Source organism: Thamnophis sirtalis, unplaced genomic scaffold, assembly GCF_051295495.1.
Source record: "Thamnophis sirtalis isolate CommonGarterSnake01/CBP01778 unplaced genomic scaffold, rThaSir2_p1.2 scaffold_10, whole genome shotgun sequence".
Lineage (NCBI taxonomy): Eukaryota > Metazoa > Chordata > Lepidosauria > Squamata > Natricidae > Thamnophis > Thamnophis sirtalis.
Genome location: NW_028261390.1, coordinates 69,006,848 through 69,029,644, shown reverse-complemented (window position 1 = coordinate 69,029,644; position 22,797 = coordinate 69,006,848). Strand labels below are relative to the sequence as shown.

At 44.7% G+C, this 22,797-nt stretch overlaps 1 protein-coding gene across 2 annotated transcripts in view; it reads right to left on the bottom strand.

Moving 5' to 3' along the window:
• Window positions 1-2,414: 2,414 nt before the first annotated feature.
• TBC1D1 (TBC1 domain family member 1) overlaps window positions 2,415-22,797 on the bottom strand; it is a 69,419-nt gene continuing 49,036 nt past the window's right edge. For both annotated transcript variants that reach the window (XM_087724805.1, XM_087724806.1), the window contains exons 11-19: window positions 16,716-16,855; window positions 14,515-14,700; window positions 13,003-13,164; window positions 12,535-12,693; window positions 11,280-11,524; window positions 9,792-9,951; window positions 7,733-7,902; window positions 6,182-6,352; window positions 2,415-4,427 (exon numbers count right to left, since the gene is read on the bottom strand). In XM_087724805.1, the coding sequence (XP_087580931.1) occupies window positions 4,224-4,427; window positions 6,182-6,352; window positions 7,733-7,902; window positions 9,792-9,951; window positions 11,280-11,524; window positions 12,535-12,693; window positions 13,003-13,164; window positions 14,515-14,700; window positions 16,716-16,855 (1,597 nt within the window). In that variant the 3' untranslated portion in view covers window positions 2,415-4,223. The remainder of the gene's footprint in view (window positions 4,428-6,181; window positions 6,353-7,732; window positions 7,903-9,791; window positions 9,952-11,279; window positions 11,525-12,534; window positions 12,694-13,002; window positions 13,165-14,514; window positions 14,701-16,715; window positions 16,856-22,797) is intronic.

The window sequence follows — 22,797 nt, the reverse complement described above, 5'->3', positions numbered from 1 at the left end:
TTGACTGTGCACAAGACTGTTTTTCTCTGCCAGGTTTAGCTAGGTGATTTGCCGAAAAAAACCATCATCCACTTCCATGGTTTACATTAAAAAAGAAGAGGATTTGTAACTCTGGGTTGAAATGCGGGGGTCCTTGGTGCTCTCTGAGTTTGGTGGTTTTCTTACAATAGCAATAGCAATAGCAGTTAGACTTCTATACCGCTTCATAGGGCTTTCAGCCCTCTCTAAGCGGTTTACAGAGTCAGCATGTCGCCTCCACAGTCTGGGTCCTCATTTACAGGGTTTATTTACAGACATTTCAGTACCCAACTAGGCAACATCATCAGGAATAGAAGAGGGGGGGCTAGGGTGGGACAGGAGGAGGAGGATAACGATGATAGTGACAATGACTGTGGGATCTGATCTTGGAGGCTTTCTTGCAGACATTTCAGTACCCAACTAGGGAACATCAGTACCAGAGTCTGCCCTAGATATCTGAACAAAACCCCCACTCCCTTCTAGCGCTGATGACATTACCTAGCTGAATAATTAAATGTCTACAAGAAAACACCCACATTTATAGAGCACCAAGGACCCCACAAATTGATAAAAATCTCCAGTCAGAAATGATCTCCGTAACACTAGAGTTGATTCACACAAGGAGAGAGGCAGTGTTGTGCCCCGACAGTGCCCTGCGGAGCCGGCAGCAGATTCGGACAGTGAGGAGGTTGGGGAAGAACCTGGGCCAGTCCTGGAGTCTGGGGAAGGCTCTGATGAGGGCTCTGTGTCGGAGGCAGAGAGGGGGCCAGAGCCATATGCCAGTTGTCAGCTCCCTTCAAAGTCAGACATCAGTGAGGCAGAAGAACAGATGGAGCCTGTTCCCAGTGTGCGCGCATGCGCAGACTTGGCAAGTGAAGGGAAGAGCTAAAGAACAGGGGTCGACTTGGGAGTAAGGCCACAGGTGGATGGTGAATGGCCCCTCCCAGAGGAAATAAAAGAGGAGCGAAAGGGGAGTGGAGTTTGCTACTTCGCTTAATTGGTTCGTGACTCTCTGAGACTCCTTGCCAAGTTTTGGAGATATCGGCCTGGCAGCTCTCCCAGCCAGATAAGGTCTGTGACTGTAAATCCTCCCTTGAAAGACTTGGCTGGCTGTGAATGAACAGAATTCACAGTAAATTAATAAAAGGTTTTTTTTGTCAGGACAAGGAGTTGCTTTATGCTCTTGGGAAGCCTCGGTCAGAACATGCAATACAGTCTTTTGTGGGTACCCACCAGCACCTTTAAATTGTATCGTTTGATTTCATGGGTTCTTCCTCCCACCTTGAAAATGGTTACCTGTCCGGCTTTCTTCCTTGTCTTGTGGTTTGTAAGAGTTGCTATAATAACCTTTCAAAGAGAGAATTCTGGACAAGCATTAACCGGTATCCCGTAACTGACTAGAACAACATTGCCACCTAGTTGTAAGGATGCTGCCACAATTCCCTCTCATTGGAAGATAAAATTGCGTCTTCTGGCAATCAAAGTTCAGTGGAAATACGTAGTTCTCAAAAGCGATGGCACGAGAGACATATTTACATGCCCTTGCCAACTTAATTTGGGGAGAGGGCAGGAGGGGGGGGGGGAAATCATTGCAGCCATTAAAAAGAAGAAAAAATAATCAAATCTTCCCAAGCTAGGATTCAGCAAGATATACAATACAATAGCAGAGTTGGAAGGGACCTTGGAGGTCTTCTAGTCCAACCCCCTGCCTAGGCAGGAAAACCTATACTATTTCAGACAAATGGCTATCCAACATCTTCTTAAAGACTTCCAGTATTGGGGCATTCACAACTTCTGGAGGCAACTGATTAATTGTTCTCACTGTCAGGAAATTTCTCTTTAGTTCTAAGTTGCTTCTCTCCTTAGTTAGTTTCCACCCATTGCTTCTTGTTCTACCCTCAGGTGCTTTGGAGAATAGTTTGACTCCCTTTGTGGCAACCCCTGGGATATTGGAAGACTGCTATCATGTCTCTTATAGTCCTTCTTTTCATTAAACTAAACATACTCAGTTCCTGCAACCGTTCTTCATATGTTTTAGCCTCCAGTCCCCTAATGATCTTGGTTGCCATTCTCTGCACTCTTTCTAGAGTCTCCACATCTTTTTTACATCGTGGCGACCAAAACTGAATGCATATCTACTGCATTTTTAACTTTGCGGCAAGTACAGGGCCCTGGTCCGCGACATACAACCACAAATCTGTTTAAGAAACCCAGAAGAAAAGGTTGTATGTAGGAAGCTACATAAATCCATAATCTAGAAAGCACAATTCATAATCTAGAAAACTTTGGGATGTTAAATTTATGTTTAAGAAACAGGGAAGGGAAGGTAATGGAAAGAAAGGAAAGGGAAGAGGAGAGAAGAGACGAGGCTTTTCTGGATTTTTGGAGCATCTCACATGAATTTGACGTTTATTGCTTTTTTTTAAGTGTTAAAAAAAACTTACAGGTGGGGGGGTCATGTCAGTCCAAATTCCAATGCTGTTGGGCATACTAAAAGTGTATATAGATACGGCAGAAAGTGTCTGATGCTGACAATATGAAATAATTATAACAACGATATAAACATGTGGGTGATGATGCCTTAAAATCAACAAAACAACAGCAAAGTCAATGAGATTGTCATTTCCAATATTTATCAATGCAAAAACCACATGCTGAATTTCAACCGTTATTTTCCAAGGAGCCAGTGTAACTTTTTAAAAAAACCAGAGAACATTGCTTATTTAATGCAGTCAACCCTTATTTAAAAAATAACCACACTACATCACGTGGGGGGGTGGGTGGGAAGGTTCCGGATTGTTATGCTTTTCTTTCAAGGGTCAAATGAATTAATTTGACAAGGATATTTAAAATTATCTTTCAGAGACCATTATGCCCTCCTAAAAATGGAATTGTTTTTCCCAGGATGAAACAATTATTAAATCAAGTTACATTTGTAGTGCAGATACGCCTCGAAGTGCAGATTTACTTCAATCCGTGGCAAACCACTCAGTGAGTCTCATCATCGTTGCTTAACTAGGTTAAAACTTTTAAAATCACCAACGTGCAAATTACAGAATCGCAAATGTGATCGTAACCAATACTCTGATTAAAATTGTGATTGCACAGTGATGAATCCTAGTATATTTGCCAAATACCCCGAAGTAGACAACAATGCCTGCGCTCCTCATGACAAACAATAAAACTACCTATTTAAAAAAAATAAAACTGTTTTAAAACCATAATCTTGTTCAGTATAATAAGCTTCTAAGTGCCCCAACGTATAGGAATATCTTTCATTTATTTGTTGGTGGCTCCGGAATTTTTAACGGGTGATGTTTGAAATGTTCTACAACTACAATTGCTTGATATCTGGACTGAGCTACTGGGATTAAAATGGGAAATGACTAGCTTTGCATTCAGAAAACAAAGGCGTGTGGCACAATGAATCAAAAAAAATAAATAAAACAACATTTTAAGGCATAAACTATAAAGATACGAAAGCTTCAGACTCTGCCAATGCAGAGAGAAGGGAACGATATCGCCTTGAACCCTGATCTCAAAGCATTTGATTAAAAGTAACAAATATCCATATTTATCACATTGGCACCAATCAAGAGTAATCCCCCAAATTAAAGGTTGACGTTTGCCTTCTTTGGGGTTCGCGATGGCGGTGAAGTTTTAAAAACACCCTGTAAGTGGGTAGAACACACTTTTTCGCTTTGGAGAAAGAAATTCGGTCATAAATGAGTACCGCGTAGCCCCTTCAAATAGGAAAGAAAATCACTCCGGCGTGTTTCTAAAACTGAAATTCCTTGAGACGTTTTGCAGCCTGTGAGGTTCAGCCTGGAATTCCCCCAAACGCTTTGGGTGCGAACTACGGTGAAACACTTCGAACGAAAAGCGGGTTATTGTAAGGGAGAGAACTCTGGAGGTTTACAACCAGGTGGAAATGTGTGTCAAACCAGAGCAGAGCTGGAAGGCCGTCCTGTGAGTTGTTCTACTCCTCCGTATGTGTACTCCGTGAAAGACTCTGGGATGTAGGCGAGCGAGGCCTGCCACGTTGAGTAAGCGCTGTCACACTTTCCCCTTCTGTGCAACAAGGATTGAGAAAAAGGGAAGACGGAGAAAAGGCAAGTCCTGGACGATACGTAAAATTTTAGGAGTTGCTCAAGAAAAAATGGAGCTCCCTTTTCCCCCCTCCTCCTACGCTGAGTCTTACATTCTCAGTTAGCGGCATTTGTGCGTCCCGGCTCGGAGGGAAGAGTTTTCCCACCGGAGTTGGCGGGCTGCGTGTGGAGTTCCGTGAGAGTTTCGATCCTCGCTTTCCCTTCCCGTTCCAGAGTGACGATGGTCTGCTTCAGTTTGCCTTCGTTGTTAAGCAGGACTTCAATCATGGCTTCCAGGTTTTGGATCTTCTCATTAGCCACCTTGAAAGAGTCAACAGGAAAGAAGGATATTTTTGATTCATGTGTTTCTTTAGAAAATTTATATCGCCTCCCATTTATTCTCTAACCCAGTTGGATGGCAAACCTTTTCGGCAGGGAGTGCCACAAAGGGAGCATGCCTGCGAGTGAGTGCTGAAAAGAGAGCACTTCGCGCATGTGCGAACCTCTCGCACATGCGCTTGTCTGGGCCGCAACCACGAAGAGGAGCTGCCCAGGGAGCATGTGTGTGCCCGAAAATGAACTTACAGTTTCCAGCATATGTGTGTGTATGTATCAGCAAGTCTTCCAGTTACTGCTATGCATGCGCATGTGCCGATCAGCTGGCCGGGGCGCATGCTCATGTCGGATAATGGAAGACTAACTCTTCTAGTTTCTGGCACAGCTGCATATGCAAAGGCCAGCTGATCGTCACGTGTGCATGCATGCCAGAAACCCAGAAAGGGTAATGCTGCACGTGGCAGACAACATGGCTGTGCGTGCCACTTTGGGCAGCCGTGCCATAGGTTCGCCATCACGGCTCTAACCATTGATAAAATAATTCCCATATATTGTAATAATCAGACTGTTCCTTCTCTTTAGTTTCAAGCGCTAACCTATTCATTTCTGCACATTCTGATACTTTCGCGTTCTTGTCCATAGGGGTATCTTCATTCTTCAAAATTTTGTGCAAATGCCAATCCTAGCTACAGTTATTACATGAATTATCAAATATACCTTTTCCTTACTATAAGGTTAGAGAATAAATATGAAAAGTGGAAAAAAGCAGGAGAGCGAAATAGAGAAAATGTTTTAACGGAGTTAAAGAAGTTAAGAAGAGGATTGTTATAGTATTAGGTATGGTATATATGGTGTATATTAGTATTACGTTAAGAAGAGATAAAATAATAAATATGGCTGTAATTTGTTGTCGTTATTGTATAAAATATTTGCACAAAACATGTACCCAATGACACACTGTTTAATGGAAGAAAGAAAATTTATATCGTCTCCTACAACACTATGGCACAATATAAAAGAATAAAAATTAAAACAATGAAATAATAACCCTCCACCACGTCTTAAATGGTAAGATGGATGTCAATAAATTTGATAATAATATTAAAATCAAGAATAACAGAAAGGATCTTAATAGTAATCGTCCTTGGTGCTCTCTGACCTCGGTTCTTTTCTTGCAGACGTTTCGTTACCCAACTAAGTGCCGTCATCAGTGCTAGAAGGGAGTGGGGGTTTGCTCTGTCTATATACTGGTGGCTCGAAGTGTATTTTTTTTGTTTTTTTAATAACCCTGTAATCCCTTGCATCAGGGTGGAGGTCTAGGCAACTGAATGGAGCTGAGTGTTTACTGGCCAGATGCCCTTCCTATCCCCAATGCGGAGTTCACAGCAGATAGTTTCTCATTGTGCCCAGAGAGATAAATATCTGCCGCTAGCTAGGATCGAACTCACAGCCTCCTGGTTGTGAGGCGAGAGTTCCACCTCTAGGCCACCGCACGACTCAGTGGCTCCAAGTGTATAAAATTCTTAAACCTTAAATCAGGGATATCATTTTGAATTTGTGTGCGTCAAATCTTATGGCTATCCCAATTGGTTTATAGGGAAAAACATTGCGCAAATTAATTTTTTGAGGAAGGGAAACGTATTCCTTGTCGATTGCATGCAGCAGAAATAAATACGACTTCTGTCTTGACTCGCTTAATATCTTGTTTTAACGCGTTACGAGTGAAGTGCAGCCCGTACCTGTAGCTCCTCCAGGAGATCGAAGTTTTGCTTCCGTAAGTTACTGTTGGCCTTCTCGAGTTTATCCATTCTTTGATTGTCATTCAGAGAAGAATCAGTTAATTCATCCTGAAGGACATAGTATTCAACTTCATAAGCTTGGAGCTGTTTGGAAATATCCATCTCAAATACCTGCCGTGGGATTTGGGAAAAAATAAAAACCACACAGGAAAATCAAATTTGTCTCAGCGTATCATAGAGAGTATCAGACCATCTTACCATATTTTTCAGATTATAAGACACAGCTGATATAAGACGCAGCCAAATTTAGAAGAGGAAAACAACAACAACCAAAGGATTTTGGCCTCTGCGCGCCTCGTTTCCGGCCCTTTTGGGGGGGCTTTTTTCGACCCTTCCCCAGCCTTTTTTCTACTCATTTTTGAGGCTTTTTTCAGCCCATTTTTGAGCCTTTTTTTTTGGCCTGTTTTTGAAGCTTTTCTTGGCCTGTTTTTGAGGCTTTGGGGGGGGGAATGGGCTGAAAAAAGTCTCAAAAAGGGGACTGACTTATTGTTCGATGTATCCTGTGGTACATGTTGTTGTTGTTGTTACCCTTTCACAATGATTTTGCATTAAAATAAACTAGGCCGTGCGGTGTCAAATTTGCTTTTTTTAAATGTGCACAGAACTGTGTTTAAACGTGCAGCAGAGCTGGCAGCAGATTCGGACAGTGAGGAGGTTGGGGAGGAACCTGGGCCAGTCCTGGAGTCTGAGGAAGGCTCTGAGGATGGCTCTGTGTCTGAGGCAGAGAGGGGGCCAGAGCCGTCTGACAGTTATCAGATGCCTTCAGAGTCAGACATCAGTGAAGCAGTCGAACAGCTGGAGCCTGTTCCCAGTGTGCGCATGCACAGAGTTGCCAGACAAAGGGAACAGCTAAAGAACAGGGGTCGACTTGTGAGTAAGGCCAGACAATGAATGGCCCCTCCCAGGGGAAATAAAAGATGAGCAAAAGGGAGTTTGCAGGAGACCATTAGTTCGCTTAATTGGTTCGTGACTCTCTGAGACTCCTTGCCAAGTTCTGCAGATATCAGGACTGGCAGCTCTCCAAGCCAGATAAGGTCTGTGACTGTAAATCCTCCCTTGAAAGATTTTGCTGGATGTGAATGAGCAAAAATCACAGTAAAAGGGGTTTTTGTCGGGACGCGGAGTTTGCTTTATGCTCTTGGGAAGCCTCGTTCAGATCAAGAACATGGCATTATGTTTCTTAGGATATTCACGCTAATCTCCGTGGAAGGTAGGATGTTGTCCAAGTATCCAAAGCTTCCTCCATGCCAAACAAAACAGGAAGATGCAGTAGGGAACATATAGCCTCCCCCATTACCCCAAACATCTGAAAACAGGTCTGGCTATTGTTTAGAAATATGTTACTTCTGTAGAAGGAAATTCCAACATCTTAACTCCCCAAATAAGCTGCAGTTTGGCTAGGAAAAAATAACTGGTCTGAATTATATGAGGAAGTCGTTCTACACTTTGCAGCTTCTACTTTCCCCTGGCAATCATACGCCGTTTTCGTACCTGGTTAATGGTTTTTTCCATCTGTACCAGGCCTAGATTGGGAAGAATACTTTTAATGAAGTCGACAATTGTTTCCAGATTTTCATGCTGGAGAATCAAAGGCTTATGGCTTCCCAAAAGACTTAGAGCCACCTTTAATATAACGTCTGGTCCTTGGAGATATATCAAGTCTGGAGGAGACAGGAGAAATGTTAGGAAGAGCGTTTGAAGATAATGATTCTATTCGTTTACTTGAAGTTATAATAAACATCATAATCATTTAATGACCCCATAATCCCTTGCGGAGTGGTCTGGGCAACTGAATGAAGCTAGCACAGTGTTTCCTGGCCCGATGCCCTTCCTGTTGCCGAAGCGGAGTTTTGTTTGGCAGATATATTCTCAGTGTACCCAGACAGAGAAATATCTACCCAGGATGGATCTCGCAGCCTCCTGATTATGAGGTGAGAGCTGCACCTCTAGGCCACCGCACCACTCCTCTTTAGTTATGGCTGTGTTGAAAGAAATATCCATCTGGTTCAGTGCCAAGCTGGGAAAAAGACACTGGAGACAAAACGGAGGGTGGAGACTGACAAGGTGTTTTCTCTGGTTTCCTAGACCAGGAGTCAGCAACCCGTGGCTCTGGAGCTGCATATGGCTCTTTCATCCCTCTGCTGTGGCTCCCTGTCGCATGTCAGCTCCACAATTGATAGGACTTTCAGTTAGGACAGGTAGGACAGGTAAAGGATGTTGCGCTAGGAGGTGTCTATGGTGGGGGAACCGGACTTCTGGTCAGCTCCAGAATGGGAACTGGGGGCTTCCAGTTAGGACCTTTGTGGCTCTTTTGAGTGTTTAAGGTTGCCGACCCCTCCCCTAGACGATCTGCACGAACCAACTCTAGAGGCGATTGCGTGGATATCTGAATCGGACACCCAGTTACGAGGCCGTTGGTTTTATAAACAATTGTGTGAATAGTCCTCGATTTGCGGCAGTTCATTTAGTGACCATTCAAAGTTAAGACGGCACTGAAAAAAGTGACACGCGTATGGCCATTTTTCACACAACCATTGTAGCATCCTGATGGTCACGTGGTCAAAATTCAGACGCTTGGCAACTGACTCAGAGTTATGATGGTTGCAGTGTCCTGGGGATCATCATGTGATCCCCCTTTTACGACCTAATAAGCAAAATCAACAGGGAAACCATATTGATCTCCAGAGCTAGGGTGGGTCTTTGCTAGCAGTGCTGTTTCTTCCGTCCCAAGGACCGGCCCATAGATTTCCACAGCTCTCCTTTCCTCTGCTTTCGGTGCATCTGTGCGTCAGGCACTGGACCCAGCTGTTCCTCCTCTTCCTCATCAGCCACCCCCAGACCTTAGGGCTGTTGACTCGCCATCTGAGGGTTGGCGAACAGCCCAGGCTCTGCTCCCCCACCTCTCTCTGCCAGCTCCATTCCCTCTTCCCCCTCGGAGCTCCCAGGTTGCCTCAATGCGGACCCTGACTCCCAAACCTCTTCCTCCTTCTGATTCAGCTACTGGAGGGGGGGGGGCGGCCGACAGACCACGACATTTTCTCAGTGCTGTTGTAACTTTTGAACGGTCACTAAATGAACTGTTGTAAGCCCAGAACTACCTGTATGCAGGTGTAAAGGTTCCCAACGGTGCCGTAACTAACACTTAATAAGAGCCGATGTTTCAATACATAAACGAATGATTTATTATCAGCTTCATTAGGCAAGATTTATTGGCAGACATTTCTTTTGCTTTGTCTATCTGCTTCTGAACTTTGTCCCTGTTCCTTTCCTCCCCTCACTCTGTGTCACAAATCACATTGCCCAATAAATACACCCATCTCAAACCAGCTACTGTAATCTGAGATCCAGCTCCGCCGACGGTATGCATGGAATGTCAACACGGGGAGTTGGCAGTATGTTTACTGATCTTCTGCCACGTTCTCATGATACGCTAAATAATTTACCGCCCCCTCCCCCTTTGGCCTTCCCTCTTTTCCAACAGGAGGGACCGTCCTTCTTTCTCACGAGGTGGCCGAAGTTATTCAAACCTCGGGCAATTAGGACGACTTACCGAACACCCGAGCGACGAAGCCCAGGGGAAACTGAGACGCAAACAGGGTCAGGAGCCACGGGGCAGCGTAGAGGCTGGGGCCGATCTCGTTGGCTTCGAAGTGATCGTAGAGATCTTTGTGGTAATCGTGAAGGAGTCGAGAGAGCTGATACATCTGGATCTACCAAGCAAATTAAAAAAAACAACAACAGAAGAAAACAGAAGAAACAAGAATTAGGATTTTTTTAACACAGCAATTGTCGTTGGTAGATGGAGGGCAGTATGTATGCTGTCGGGAGATGCAGTCCTCAACTTAAGACAGTTCATTTACTGGCTATTTGAAGTGACATCACTGAAAAATGTGACTTATGACCATTCTTCACAGTTATGACCTCTTGTGGCATCTTCACGACCAGGATTTGGAACGCTTGGGAACTGACTCGTATTTAAGATCATTGTGGTGTCCCAGGGGTGATGTGATTCTCCTTTTGCGACCTTCTAATGAGCAACTGACTCATATTTATGATGGTTGAAGCGTCCCGGGCTCACGTGATCCTCTTTTGCGACCATGTGGCGAGCAAAGTCCACGGGGAAGCCACCTTCGCTTCACAACTGGGTGGGCTAACGCAGTGTTTTTCAACCACTGTGCCGCGGCACACTAGTGTGCCGTGACATAGTGTAAGGTGTGCCATGGGAAAATTACTTTATATATAGTCAATATAGGCACAGAGTTAAAATTTTTTAACATTTTCTAATGGTGGTGTGCCTCGTGATTTTTTTCATGAAAAAAGTGTGCCTTTGCACAAAAAAGGTTGAAAAACACTGGGCTAACGTATCAACTGCGGTGACTCCCTTAACGACGGCGAGAGGAAAGAGTTTGTAAAATGGGGCGAAACCCACTTAACAACAGAAATGTTGGGCCTCGATATGTGGTTGTAAGTCGAGGACTACCTGGATGTAGACAACCACTTTCCAAGTCAACCTGAGCTAGCTGGAGGTGGCTGATGAGAAAGAGGACAAACAGCTTGATCCAGTGCCTGAAGCACGGATGCACAGAAGGCAGAGGAGAGGAGAGCAGTGGAAATCTATGGGCCGGTCCTCGGGAAGGAAGAGCCACAGCTGGTAGCGAGGCTCCACTCTAGCTCTGGGGATAAAAGGCAGGGGGGGAGCGGAGATGAATAGGTATGGCAGACAAGTATTCATGTTCTGGCCGGATGGACTTGTTAGCCCGCGAGAGACACTTTTCACCGGGGCTGCCGGCATTCGTGATAATGGAATCTTTTGAGTTCCTATCAGAGGGTTTGTCTTGTTCGGGGAGCTGGGTCAGAACACGGTGCGTTTGAGAAGTCACCGTAATCACACGGTTGTTAATTGCGAATCTGGCTTCCCCACTGACTTCGCTTCTCAGACGTTTCGGGGGCTCCATTGTGGTTGTACGTCGAGGACTTACCCGTCTAAGGTTCACGTAACTGGGTGCAACACTAAGTAAACATAACGCAGGTCCTTTACCTGGAGAATCGTCATGTCTGGCAGGTATCGCTTCCGAAGGCCCATATCAAACATCAGGAACTTCAGCATCTTGAAGGCTTCCTCTTCACTCATGTGTAGTAACAGCACTCCGGCCACAAAACTCAGGCCTTGACAATAGCCTACTTCCGAATCCAGGAGGGAGTAGGCCTTCAGGATATTATAAAGGGAGAGCTGGCCAGCTCCAAGCTGGGGTGAGAAGTAGGGATGGGTCGGGAAAGTACGACCTACGAGAGAGAAGAGAGATGGTCCTAGAATCAAACCAGCTGCACCGTCGTGCAAAACACTTTCCAAATATTTAAAAACAAACAAATCCACAATTCAGCCCAATGTTTATGTTGCTGAGCGGGACAGTCATTAAGTGAACCTGGCCCCTGTTAACCACCTTTCCTGCTACAGTTGTTAAGTGAATCCCTGTTCTGGATGAGGCTCCCCAAGAGCCTGAAGTAAACCCCTTGTCCCGACGAAAACCCCTTTCGTTAATTTCCTGTGAATTCTGATCACTCTCAGTCGGCAAAGTTTTTCAGAGGAGGATTTACAGTCACAGACTTTATCGGGCTTGGAGAGCTGCCAGGCCAATATCTGCAGAACCTGGCAAGGAGTCTTGGAGAGTCACGAACCAATGAAGCGAACTAATTGTCTCCTGCAAACTCCCCTTTCGCTCCTCTTTTATTTCCTCTGGGAGGGGCCATTCACCGTCCACCTGTGGCCTTCCTCCCAAGTCAACTCCTGTTCTTTAGCTGTTCCCTTCCTCTGGCAACTCTGTGCATGCGCACATTGGGAACAGGCTCCAGCTGTTCTTCTGCCTCACTGATGTCTGACTCTGAAGGCAGCTGATAACTGTCAGACGGCTCTGGCCCCCTCTCTGCCTCCGACACAGAGCCCTCATCTGAGCCTTCCCCAGACTCCAGGACTGGCCCAGGTTCCTCCCCAACCTCCTCACTGTCCGGATCTGCTGCCAGCTCTGCTGGCCACTGGTGGGCCACAACACAATCCCTGCAGGGAACCGTTCAGTCATTAAGCAAATCAGGAATGGTTCGGTAATTTTCCAGAAGGAAAATCTTCCAGCCCAGGAAATCGTTTATAATGTTACAGAAGGAACCGAAAGGCAGGGAGTCCTCAACCTACGACCGTAATGGAACCCATAGTTTAGGCTGCAAAGTGAGAGATTCGACAAGGGGGTTTCACTTTTTTTTAATGCAAAGGCAAAACGTACCAAGTTTAATACCAGACTTACCTAAATCGATGAGAATTGCGTGCTGCTGGGAAGTCAGCTGTTTTAACAGTTCTTTGTAAGGCGTTTCCTTTGGCGGTTGCTTATTTGGAAATGGGTGCTTGAGTTGGTGCAGCTCTGCTAAAAACTTCCATATCTCTCCCCTCTGCTGCCGAGGAACTCCTTTTCAAAAGATCGTAAGAGGGGAAAAAAAAAGAAAGAATATGGATTCAAGTTCTGTTAAGATAGATCCTGTTGTGCCTTAAACTGCTTCTACAGTACAGTACAGTGGAGTTTCCATGGTAACGGCTTCACAGTTCTTCACCAGGGGGATCCCTCTGGTAAGGGGGATTGGGATAAATAAATACCCGGGCAACGCCGGGTTAGCAGCTAGTATTCTTATAAACAGTTACTGCATCTGTTTAAAAAGATAACAATACACTTTCCAAGGTGCCAACATATTTGCATGCCTCAGGAATTAGATACCCTCACCTTTCTCAACAGCAGAGTGTATTTTTTCCATGTCAAACTTGATCTTTGACCTTCCTGGCAGGTTCAGCATTTTATCCCAGACGGACATCACTTCTTTGAGACACGGGGTGATTTCTTCGTAATCAAGCTTCAGGCGCTTATTTAGCAGATCATTTTCAGAAGCTAGGAGAGAGAAAAAGGCAGATAGGTTAAAGGCAGGCGCACCGGTGAAAGGCCACCAAATGTCTGCAAATGTCTGTCTGCCTGTCCGTTTGTCCGTCCATCCATCTATATATATAGTTATCCATCCATCCATGTATCTATCAAGTTTATATAGCCACCCATGACATGGAAACCAACTATCATCTGTCTACTTTTCTGTCTGTCCATCCATCCATCCATCCATCCATCCATCCATCCATCCATCCATCCATCCATCTTCTATCTATATCCATTTATTATCTATCTATTATCTATCTATTATCTATCCGTCCGTCCGTCCATCCATCCATCCATCTTCTATCTATATCTATTTATTATCTATCTATTATCTGTCCGTCCGTCCGTCCATCCATGCATCCATGCATCCATCCATGCATCCATCCATCCATCCATCCATCCATCCATCCATCCATCCATCTATAAAATTCATATAGCCACCCATGACATGGAAACCAACTATCATCTGTCTACTTCTCTCTCTCTCTCTCTCTCCATCCATCCGTCCATCCATCCATCCATCCATCCATCCATCCATCCATCCATCCATCAAATTCATATAGCCACCCATCGCATGGAAACCAACTATCATCTACGTCTACTTCTCTGTCTGTCTGTCTGTCTGTCTGTCTGTCTTTCTTTCTGTCCGTCCATCCATCCATCCATCCATCCATCCATCCATCCATCCATCCATCCATCCATCCAATTCATATAGCCACCCATGAAATGGAAACCTACTATCATCTGTCTATTTCTCTGTCTGTCTGCCTCTCTATCATATCTATCTACATACCTCTCCCTCTCTCTCTCTCCCTCCCTCCCCCCCTCTCTCTCATCTAATTTATACAGCCACTATATAATTTATAAAGCAACTCTGGGTGGCATACAACAATTCAGTAAAGCAGGCATGATGTACAACCATTTTATAATCATTATTAAACGCACTGATGAACAGTGACAACAATCAACCAAAGGAACAGAAGGTGCCTTTGGAAGTTGTGGCAGCTTCATCGCTGGAGGCTTTCAAGAAAAGGCTGGGCTGCTGTTTGTCAGAAATGGTGTAGGTTCAAAGGAGATAAAGTCTGAGTTTCCTTATCAGCCCTTCCAGGAACAAGACTTAAAAGCTGTCATTTATCAAATAAAGGAAGTGTCTATCAAGATAAAATAAACTCCGTTTATATATAGGGGTAAAGTACTGAGGATAATGAAGCACAGCATGCAATGCACAACACACTATCTTTCAGCAACCTCTTTCGTCCCTTTGGTACAAATATCAAAAATATAGAATTTTTCCGGAGAGATTGGGTATTTTACCTTGCAGTTTCTGGTTTTCCTTTTCCATCCTAAGGAGGAGGATCTGCTGGAGGACAGCTTTTTGCCAAAGTTCCCTCAACTCTTTGGATGTCTTTTTCCTGTCTTCTTTGGCTGCTCCAAAAGGACCGTCTTCACAAACTGGCTGTAACGGTGATCTAGGGACCAATTCTGCCAGTTCGGAATAATCTTATTCGACAAAAAGAGGGGAAGAAATTCTATTTTTAAAACAAAATTGAAGATTTGTCTGCATTCCTAAAATCCGTGATGGCGAACCTATGGCAGGTGTGCCCCTGGTGGCACATGGAGCCATTTAGCAATAGCAATAGCAGTTAGACTTATATACCGCTTCATAGGGCTTTCAGCCCTCTCTAAGCAGTTTACAGAGTCAGCATATCGCCCCCAACAATCCGGGTGCTCATTTTACCCACCTCGGAAGTATGGAAGGCTGAGTCAACCCTGAGCCGGTGAGATTTGAACAGCTGAACTGCAGTCAGCTGAAGTAGCCTGCAGTGCTGCATTTAACCACTGTGCTTTGTGTGTGTGTGTGTGTGTGTGTGTGTGTGTGTGTATTTAGTGTCTCTTGCGATGAGCCGATAGACAGAGAAAGGAAGCAGTATGCCTCCTCCCATATTTGGGCATACCAGGGGTTGTGACACTAAATACATACCTATTTCCCTGGCTCAGCTGATAAAGGAGGAGAACCTTGTGGCTTAGTGGTTAACACATCTGCCTAAGATGCAATACAGCACAGGTTCTAATCCCAGTAAGGGTATGGCTAGCTGATGAGAGCTAAATAGCTTGAAATAGATCTATACTAGTCTCCCTTTATTTATTTATCAGCACAAATACAACATCTCTCTCTCTCTCTCTCTCTCTCTCTCTCTCTCTCTCTCTCACACACACACACACACACACACACACAATATGTTTGAGAGTATCTTGGCAATGTTTCGCCACTTGTCATCTTCAGGCTGGTGTCTTCGGCCTCATGCCTGTACGAGCAAAGCGTGATCGGAGCTGCCGTCCCTCTATAAATACTGGTGGGGGTGTGTGGAGTGCTGGCTCTATTGCTGCAAGCAGATTGGTTGGCTGTGTTGTAACTCCATCAACTAATCAAGATGTTACAACATGCTTTCGCCATCACTGTGCTAGATCAATCCTACCCTTGGAAAAATAATTATCAGGACCAGCCAGCAGGAAACTGAACATCTCACATAAGACCCTTCATCTACTAATAGTGTAGCAAATATATCCATGCCCTTGGAGATCCTCAGTCATCCAGGTCATGGTTGTCCCATAGGTGATTTTTTCCCCCCCAAGAGGCAACTGGACTTTATTTTTTCTTGAAGACGCTTCGTTTCTCATCCAAGAAGCTTCTTCAGTTCCGACGTGAAGAACTGAAGAAGCTTTGCAGATGAGAAGGGAAACGTCTTCAAAGAAAAATCAGAAAGTCCAGCTGCCTCTTGAAAAAGCCCCTTTGATGGCTGTAATGTAGAACTAGAGAAATAGCCAAACCCATGGCAGTGAAATCATAAATTAACAATGGCAACCTCTTATAAAGAACATTTGTATAAAATGTTTTACAGATGGCATTGACTACCTGCTAGGTTAGCTAAAATGTTTAAAAATACGTCTAGCCAATGTTGAAAATGCAACCAGTCCTGGAGTCTGGGGAAGGCTCTGAGGAGGGCTCGGTGTCGGAGGCGGAGAGGGGGCCAGGGCCGTATGTCAGTTATCAGCTGCCTTCAGAGTCAGACATCAGTGAGGCAGAAGAACAGCTGGAGCCTGTTCCCAGATTGCACATGCGCAGAGCTGCCAGTAGAAGGGAAGAGCTAAAGAACAGGGGTCACCTTGGGAGTAAGGCCACAGGTGGACAATGAAGGCCCCCTCCCAGAGGAAATAAAAGAGGAGTGAAAGGGGAGTGGAGTTTGCAGGAGGCAATTAGTTCGCTTCATTGGTTCGTGACTCTCCGAGACTCCTTGCCAGGTTCTGCAGATCTCAGGCTGGCAGCTCTCCAAGCCAGATAAGGTCTGTGACTGTAAATCCTCCCTCGAAAGACTTTGCTGGAGGTGAACGAGCAGAACTCACAGTCAATTAATAAAAGAGGTTTTGTCGGGACCAGGAGTTTGCTTCAGGCTCTTGGGAAGCCTCGGTCAGAACACATTCATGAAACCTTCCCTTTAACTACAGATGGATTTTACCTTCATGCCAACTGGGAGAGTCACATCCTTTTTGGGGTGTCGCCACTCTTAAAAATATCTGCTGCCTCCAGGAATGTCGTCGAACCTTCACCGGGGTCTCGGGGACCATATCTGCTTCCCTCGACTTGGATTGGTTATCTCTAAAATCAGAAGTCACAGGATTTATTTCTTTTAGCTACCGTTGCAAGACATGTTTTTTTCCCCCCCCGGATTGTCTAAAAGAGTCTCAATTGCAAATTTAAGTAGAAAAGAGAAAATTACACAGCTTCGTTCCTTAAACAATAAGCTCTTTGACAGAAATAACTCAAGGGAGGGTGTTTTGAATCGTCAAAAATATTCAGAAATAACCTTTTGTTGCTCGCAGTTAAAACTTTTTAATTAGTTGATCCAAGTATAAAATACAAAGGAAAAAACCCTTGGAAAAGTCAGAAGAGAGGAAGGGAAAAAGGAGGGGTATAGTGTAATGGGAGTGGGGAAAAAGGGAAAAGGCACCAACCTCTGATTCTGTTTGACACGGTCAAAGGTTAACAACATAACAACCACAACTTTTTTTGCTTTTACACAGCAATACGTAAAAGCCACTTCTATAACAATAAGCCTGCCTAATTTACAAAAAGGGAATTAAAGTTTCATCTATATTTTTTTTCCTCATGGCAAACACAAAATCCGGAAGCAATTAAAATATAATCTCTTATTTGGATTAAAAGAAGCATTTTAACCCTCTCAACTTCCCGTGCTGCGGGGAAGAATATATGGTTCATTCCCCTTTTTTTCAAATCTAGTCCATAATGTTTTACCAACTCTCTTGCTGCTTATAGAAACCGTGACGCAGAGATGTGTGTTTGTGCAAAGGCTTTGTGCGCTGCCGCGTGGATATTTCGAGAAATAAGTCTCTGAAAATGGCATCGTGATATGTCATGGGATGGCAACGTGATGCGGCAAGTTTGACACCAGTGGTCTAGTCAATTAAGAGTTAATGAATTCAAGACGGGTTGGGCTAAGCCCTTTGTGACTACTAGAGATTCTAGGCGGATTGCTCTTTTGACTCCACCCTAGGCTCTGCCACTCCTTTTCCTACATATCTGGGGCTTTTTTTAAAAACAAGAGTTGAAACCAGACATAGTTCTTGAAGCAGAGTATTCCGAAGCGTGGAAGTCATTATTAAGAAGGCTTGGTGCTTGGTCTCTTCCCCATGGACCTCCCATGCCTTCTTCATGACTAGATAAGTAGACAGAGGTGGGTTGCTCCTGGTTCGGCCTGCTTCAGCCAAACCGGTAGTGGCAGCAGTGAGAGGCTCCACCCACCCTCCCGGACACTGCTGCGCATGCCAGTGGTGGGTTCCAGATCCAGATGCAACTGGTACGGTGCAACGGGGCAGGGTGTCCACCACATGAACGTGCGCATGTGTGCTTACCGCTCGTGACGCTCCCTGATGCCTCCGCAACGCATCAGCTGCTCGGTGGAGCGTCGCACAGGTGCCGTACGCTCCATGGGCGTGCGCGGAAGCACCGAACAGCTCAAATACAGGTAAGGAGCATGGGTAGGTGGGTGGGTCCTCTGGAGCACCATACCGGAACAGTAACTAGTGCTCCCAGCAGGCACTGGTACACCCGTACTGGGGCGTACCAGTCATATCCTACCACTGGTGCATGAGCAGAACATTGCGTGCGCGAGCGAACCGGTAATAAAGTGGTTAGAAACCCACCCCTGTAAGTAGAGTCATGCTTGGCAAGGCGCCATACTGTATAGAGCTTTGTAGAGGATAACCAGAATTTTGAAAATGCTAAAAATAATCAGATATATGTCCCAAAGATCCTTTTTTTCAACAGGCAACTGGACTTTCTAGTTTTTCTTTCTAGTCATTTGCGTCCTTTCAGAGCTGCTAAATTGCACAAGAGACTCTCTCCTAACAAGAGCCGCAGAGGAGGGAAGCAGTCGCTATCCCGGAGAGCAGAGATGGAGTGGAGCAGGCCCCGATAGGCTGCTCCGTTGACCCTCGCCACATAGCGGAAGCCACGCATGCGCCACGCACTCGCATTTTCGGCGGACCAGTTGTTAAATGGGCTGGATCCCACCCCGGTCCACCACCTACCTGGTGGACTTCCTAAAGTCAGAGGTGACATTCTCATCTACAGGAGCCAGGAATTTTAAGAAATTTGGTACGGAAGAAGAGGAGCGAAGTTTTTCCTGGAGAGAGGAACGGTAGGAGGTGCTGAGCGTCGTTGAAAAGGGCGGCTCAGAACGGGAGAGGTTTAGGGTGCGCGGGGAAAACGCAGACACGGAAAGAGAGAACAACACAAAACGAGAAAGGAATAAGCAACAAATTAGGGGAAAAATGCAATAGGAATGAAAACAAAGCAAAGGCTAAGATTTCCAGCTGTATAATTTATTTTAGATAACTGGTTGGAGGCTCATTCCATTTTCAGGAAAGGCCGTGCGACCCCATATCTGCCATTTTATTTGGACAGTGTGTTATAAAGGTAAAGGTTCCCCTCGCACATATGTGCTAGTCGTTCCTGACTCTAGGGGGCGGTGCTCGTCTCAGTTTCAAAGCCCAAGAGCCAGCGCTGTCCGAAGACGTCTCCGTGGTCATGTGGCCGGTATGACTAAATGCCGAAGGTGCATGGAACGCTGTTCCCTTCCCACCAAAGGTGGTTCCTATTTTTCTACTTGCATTTTTTTTTACATGCTTTCGAACTGCTAGGTTGGCAGAACCTGGGACAAGTCACAGGAGCTCACTCCATTATGCGGCGCTAGGGATTCGAACCGCCAAACTGCCGACTTTCTGATTGACAAGCTCAGCGTCTTAGCCGCTGAGCCTGCGCGTGCCATGTTGTGACACATATTACGTGAGTCAATAAGAGACCGTTTGGATTGTGGTTTCACATAGGTGCAATCAATGAGAATAATTTTGTGACTGGCTGAGCTTACGCTTATTTCAACCCGAGACTTTGACTAAGTTACACCAAATTTTATTTTATTTCTTCCTAGATTTACATGTAATTAATTAGTTAACTCATAATAAGAGCTACACCACAGTAGCAAGAGAAGGGCTATTTTTCCAAGATCCTGGAAATTGTTGACTTATTTCGGTTTAATTCATGACTTCCCTTTGCAAGGTACCAGATGCCTTCGGTGAAAATCGTTATGAAGCGATGCACTGCCAAACTAACTCTCTCTCTCTTTCTCTTTCTCTTTCTCTCTCTCTCTCTCTCTCTCTCTCTCTCTCTCTCTCCCTTCCTCCCTCCCCCCTCTCTGTCTCTCCCTCTCCCCTTCCTCTCTCCCTCTCCCCCTCCTCTCCCCCTCTTCCCTCCCTTCTCTCTCTCTTCCTCCTCTCTCTCCCCCTTTCCCTATCTCTCTTCCTCCCTCCCCATCTCTCTCTCTTCCCCTCTTCCTCCCTCCCACTCTCTCTGTCTCCTTCCCTCCCTGTCCCTCTTCCTCCCTCCCTCCCTCTCTCTCTCCTCACCTCTTCGGCACGACCTGCCTGCCTTGTTCTCCGCTTGAACTATGCCTGAGGCGCTTGAAGAAATTGGGAGAGGAGGTTGAGGATGGAAGTCGAGCTGGAGGAGGCAGGGCAGCAGCTGGTGATGCCTGGCTGGCAGAAGGCGTAGAGCTGCTGGCAGCCCTGGTCAGGTTTTACAAGGGGAAGGATGGGGAAGGAAGGCGAGGTGAGGCAAAAAAAGGGAAGGGAAAGAAAGGAAAGAAGGAAGGAAAACAAGGAGAGACAAGGGAAGGCAAGAGAGGAGAGAAGAGAGAGGAGGAAAGGAGAGGAGAGATGGAAAAAGGAAGGAAGGAAGGAAGAAAGGGGTGAAAAAGGAAGAAAGGAAGAAAGGAAAAGGTGAAAAGGTGAAAAGGAAAGAAGGAAGGAAGGAAAGAAAGAAAGGGTGAAAAAGAAGGAAGGAAGGAAGGAAGGCAGGAAGGAAAGGTAAGGCAATAGAGGAGAGGGGAAGGTAAAGGAAAGATGAGATGGAGAATAGATGGATGAAAGGAAGGAGAGGGTGAAAAAGAAGGAAGGAAGGAGAGGGAGGTGAAACGGATGAATGGGTGGAAGGAAGGAAGGAAGGAAGGAAGGAAGGAAGGAAGGAAGGAAGGAAGGAAGGAAGGAAGGAAGGAAGGTCAAATAAAGTATAAGCATACAGAAAGGCTGAAAGTAAAAATAAAGATAGAACTCAAGCACTTGAATTAATTATTAAAGAGTTTAATTATGCACAGGAAGTGGCATCAAGAAGCACATTAAAGTCCTTTTACTGAAATGTGCTGCTTCTTCGACCTTAGCCCCTCACGGATCTACTGATCATGAATGATGATGATGATGATGATGATGATGATGATGATGATGATAGAATGAAGACCGAGTAGACTGAATACATTCATGCCAGGAGCAAGTATTGCTGCTTACAGCTTTAATGCTTTAAAAAATGCTTTTAATGCTGTTTTCCAGTCTGACATATAACAACAGCAACGGGACCAGTTTCTTTCCAACACTACGATCTACCAATGCTGCACATCAAAGGGTGCGTGCTGAGCATGCTGTTAGTAGAGTTCAGGAGGCAACCCCAGAGGGGGTGGGAGGTGCAGGGGAAGGAAGTCCAATATTAGCTGGCAACCTGCGAAGTTGTCCCAGAGCTGTGCTTTTTTTTCAAGGGGCAACAGGACTTTCTGATATTTTTCTTTTGAAGACATTTCGCTTCTCATCCAGGAAGCTTCTTCAGCCCCGACTGAAGAAGCTTCCATTCCCCACCATCCAGTCAGAGCTGAAGAAGCTTCTTGGATGAGAAGCGAAACGTCTTCAACGAAAAACCAGAAAGTCCAGTTGCCTCTTGAGAAAGCACTTTTGGGATTCTGTTCTGTTCTGTCCTCTCCTCTCCTATTTCTTCATTCCATTATTCTATTCTATTCTTATTTTTATTCTAGTCTATTCTAGTCCTACCCTAATTCTTCATTCTATTCTATTCTACTCTACTCTACTCTACTCCACTCTTCATCTACTCTACTCTAATTCTTCATTCCATTCCACTCCATTCCTACCCTATCCTAATTCTTCATTCCATTATTCCATTCTATTCTGTTCTATTCTTATTCTATTCTATTCCTATCCTAATTCTTCATTCCATTCTATTCCATTCCACTCCTACCCTACCCTATCCTAATTCTTCATTCCATTATTCCATTCTATTCTTATTCTATTCTATTCCTACCCTAATTCTTCATTCTATTCTATTCTACTCTACTCTACTCTACTCCACTCTTCATCTACTCTACTCTACCCTAATTCTTCATTCCATTCCACTCCATTCCTACCCTATCCTAATTCTTCATTCCATTATTCTATTCTATTCTATTCTGTTCTATTCTTATTCTATTCTATTCCCATCCTAATTCTTCATTCCATTCTATTCCATTCCACTCCTACCCTATCCTAATTCTTCATTCCATTATTCCATTCTATTCTGTTCTATTCTTATTCTATTTTATTCCTATCCTAATTCTTCATTCCATTCTATTCCATTCCACTCCTACCCTACCCTATCCTAATTCTTCATTCCATTATTCTATTCTGTTCTTATTCTATTCTATTCCTACCCTAATTCTTCATTCTATTCTATTCTATTCTACTCTACTCTACTCTACTCTACTCCACTCTTCATCTACTCTACTCTACCCTAATTCTTCATTCCATTCCACTCCATTCCTACCCTATCCTAATTCTTCATTCCATTATTCTATTCTATTCTGTTCTATTCTTATTCTATTCTATTCCTATCCTAATTCTTCATTCCATTCTATTCCATTCCACTCCTACCCTACCCTATCCTAATTCTTCATTCCATTATTCTATTCTGTTCTTATTCTATTCTATTCCTACCCTAATTCTTCATTCTATTCTATTCTACTCTACTCCACTCTTCATCTACTCTACTCTACCCTAATTCTTCATTCCATTCTATTCCATTCCACTTCACTCCTACCCTATCCTAATTCTTCATTCAATTATTCTATTCTATTCTGTTCTTATTCTATTCTATACTATTCCTATCCTAATTCTTCATTCCATTCTATTCCATTCCACTCCACTCATACC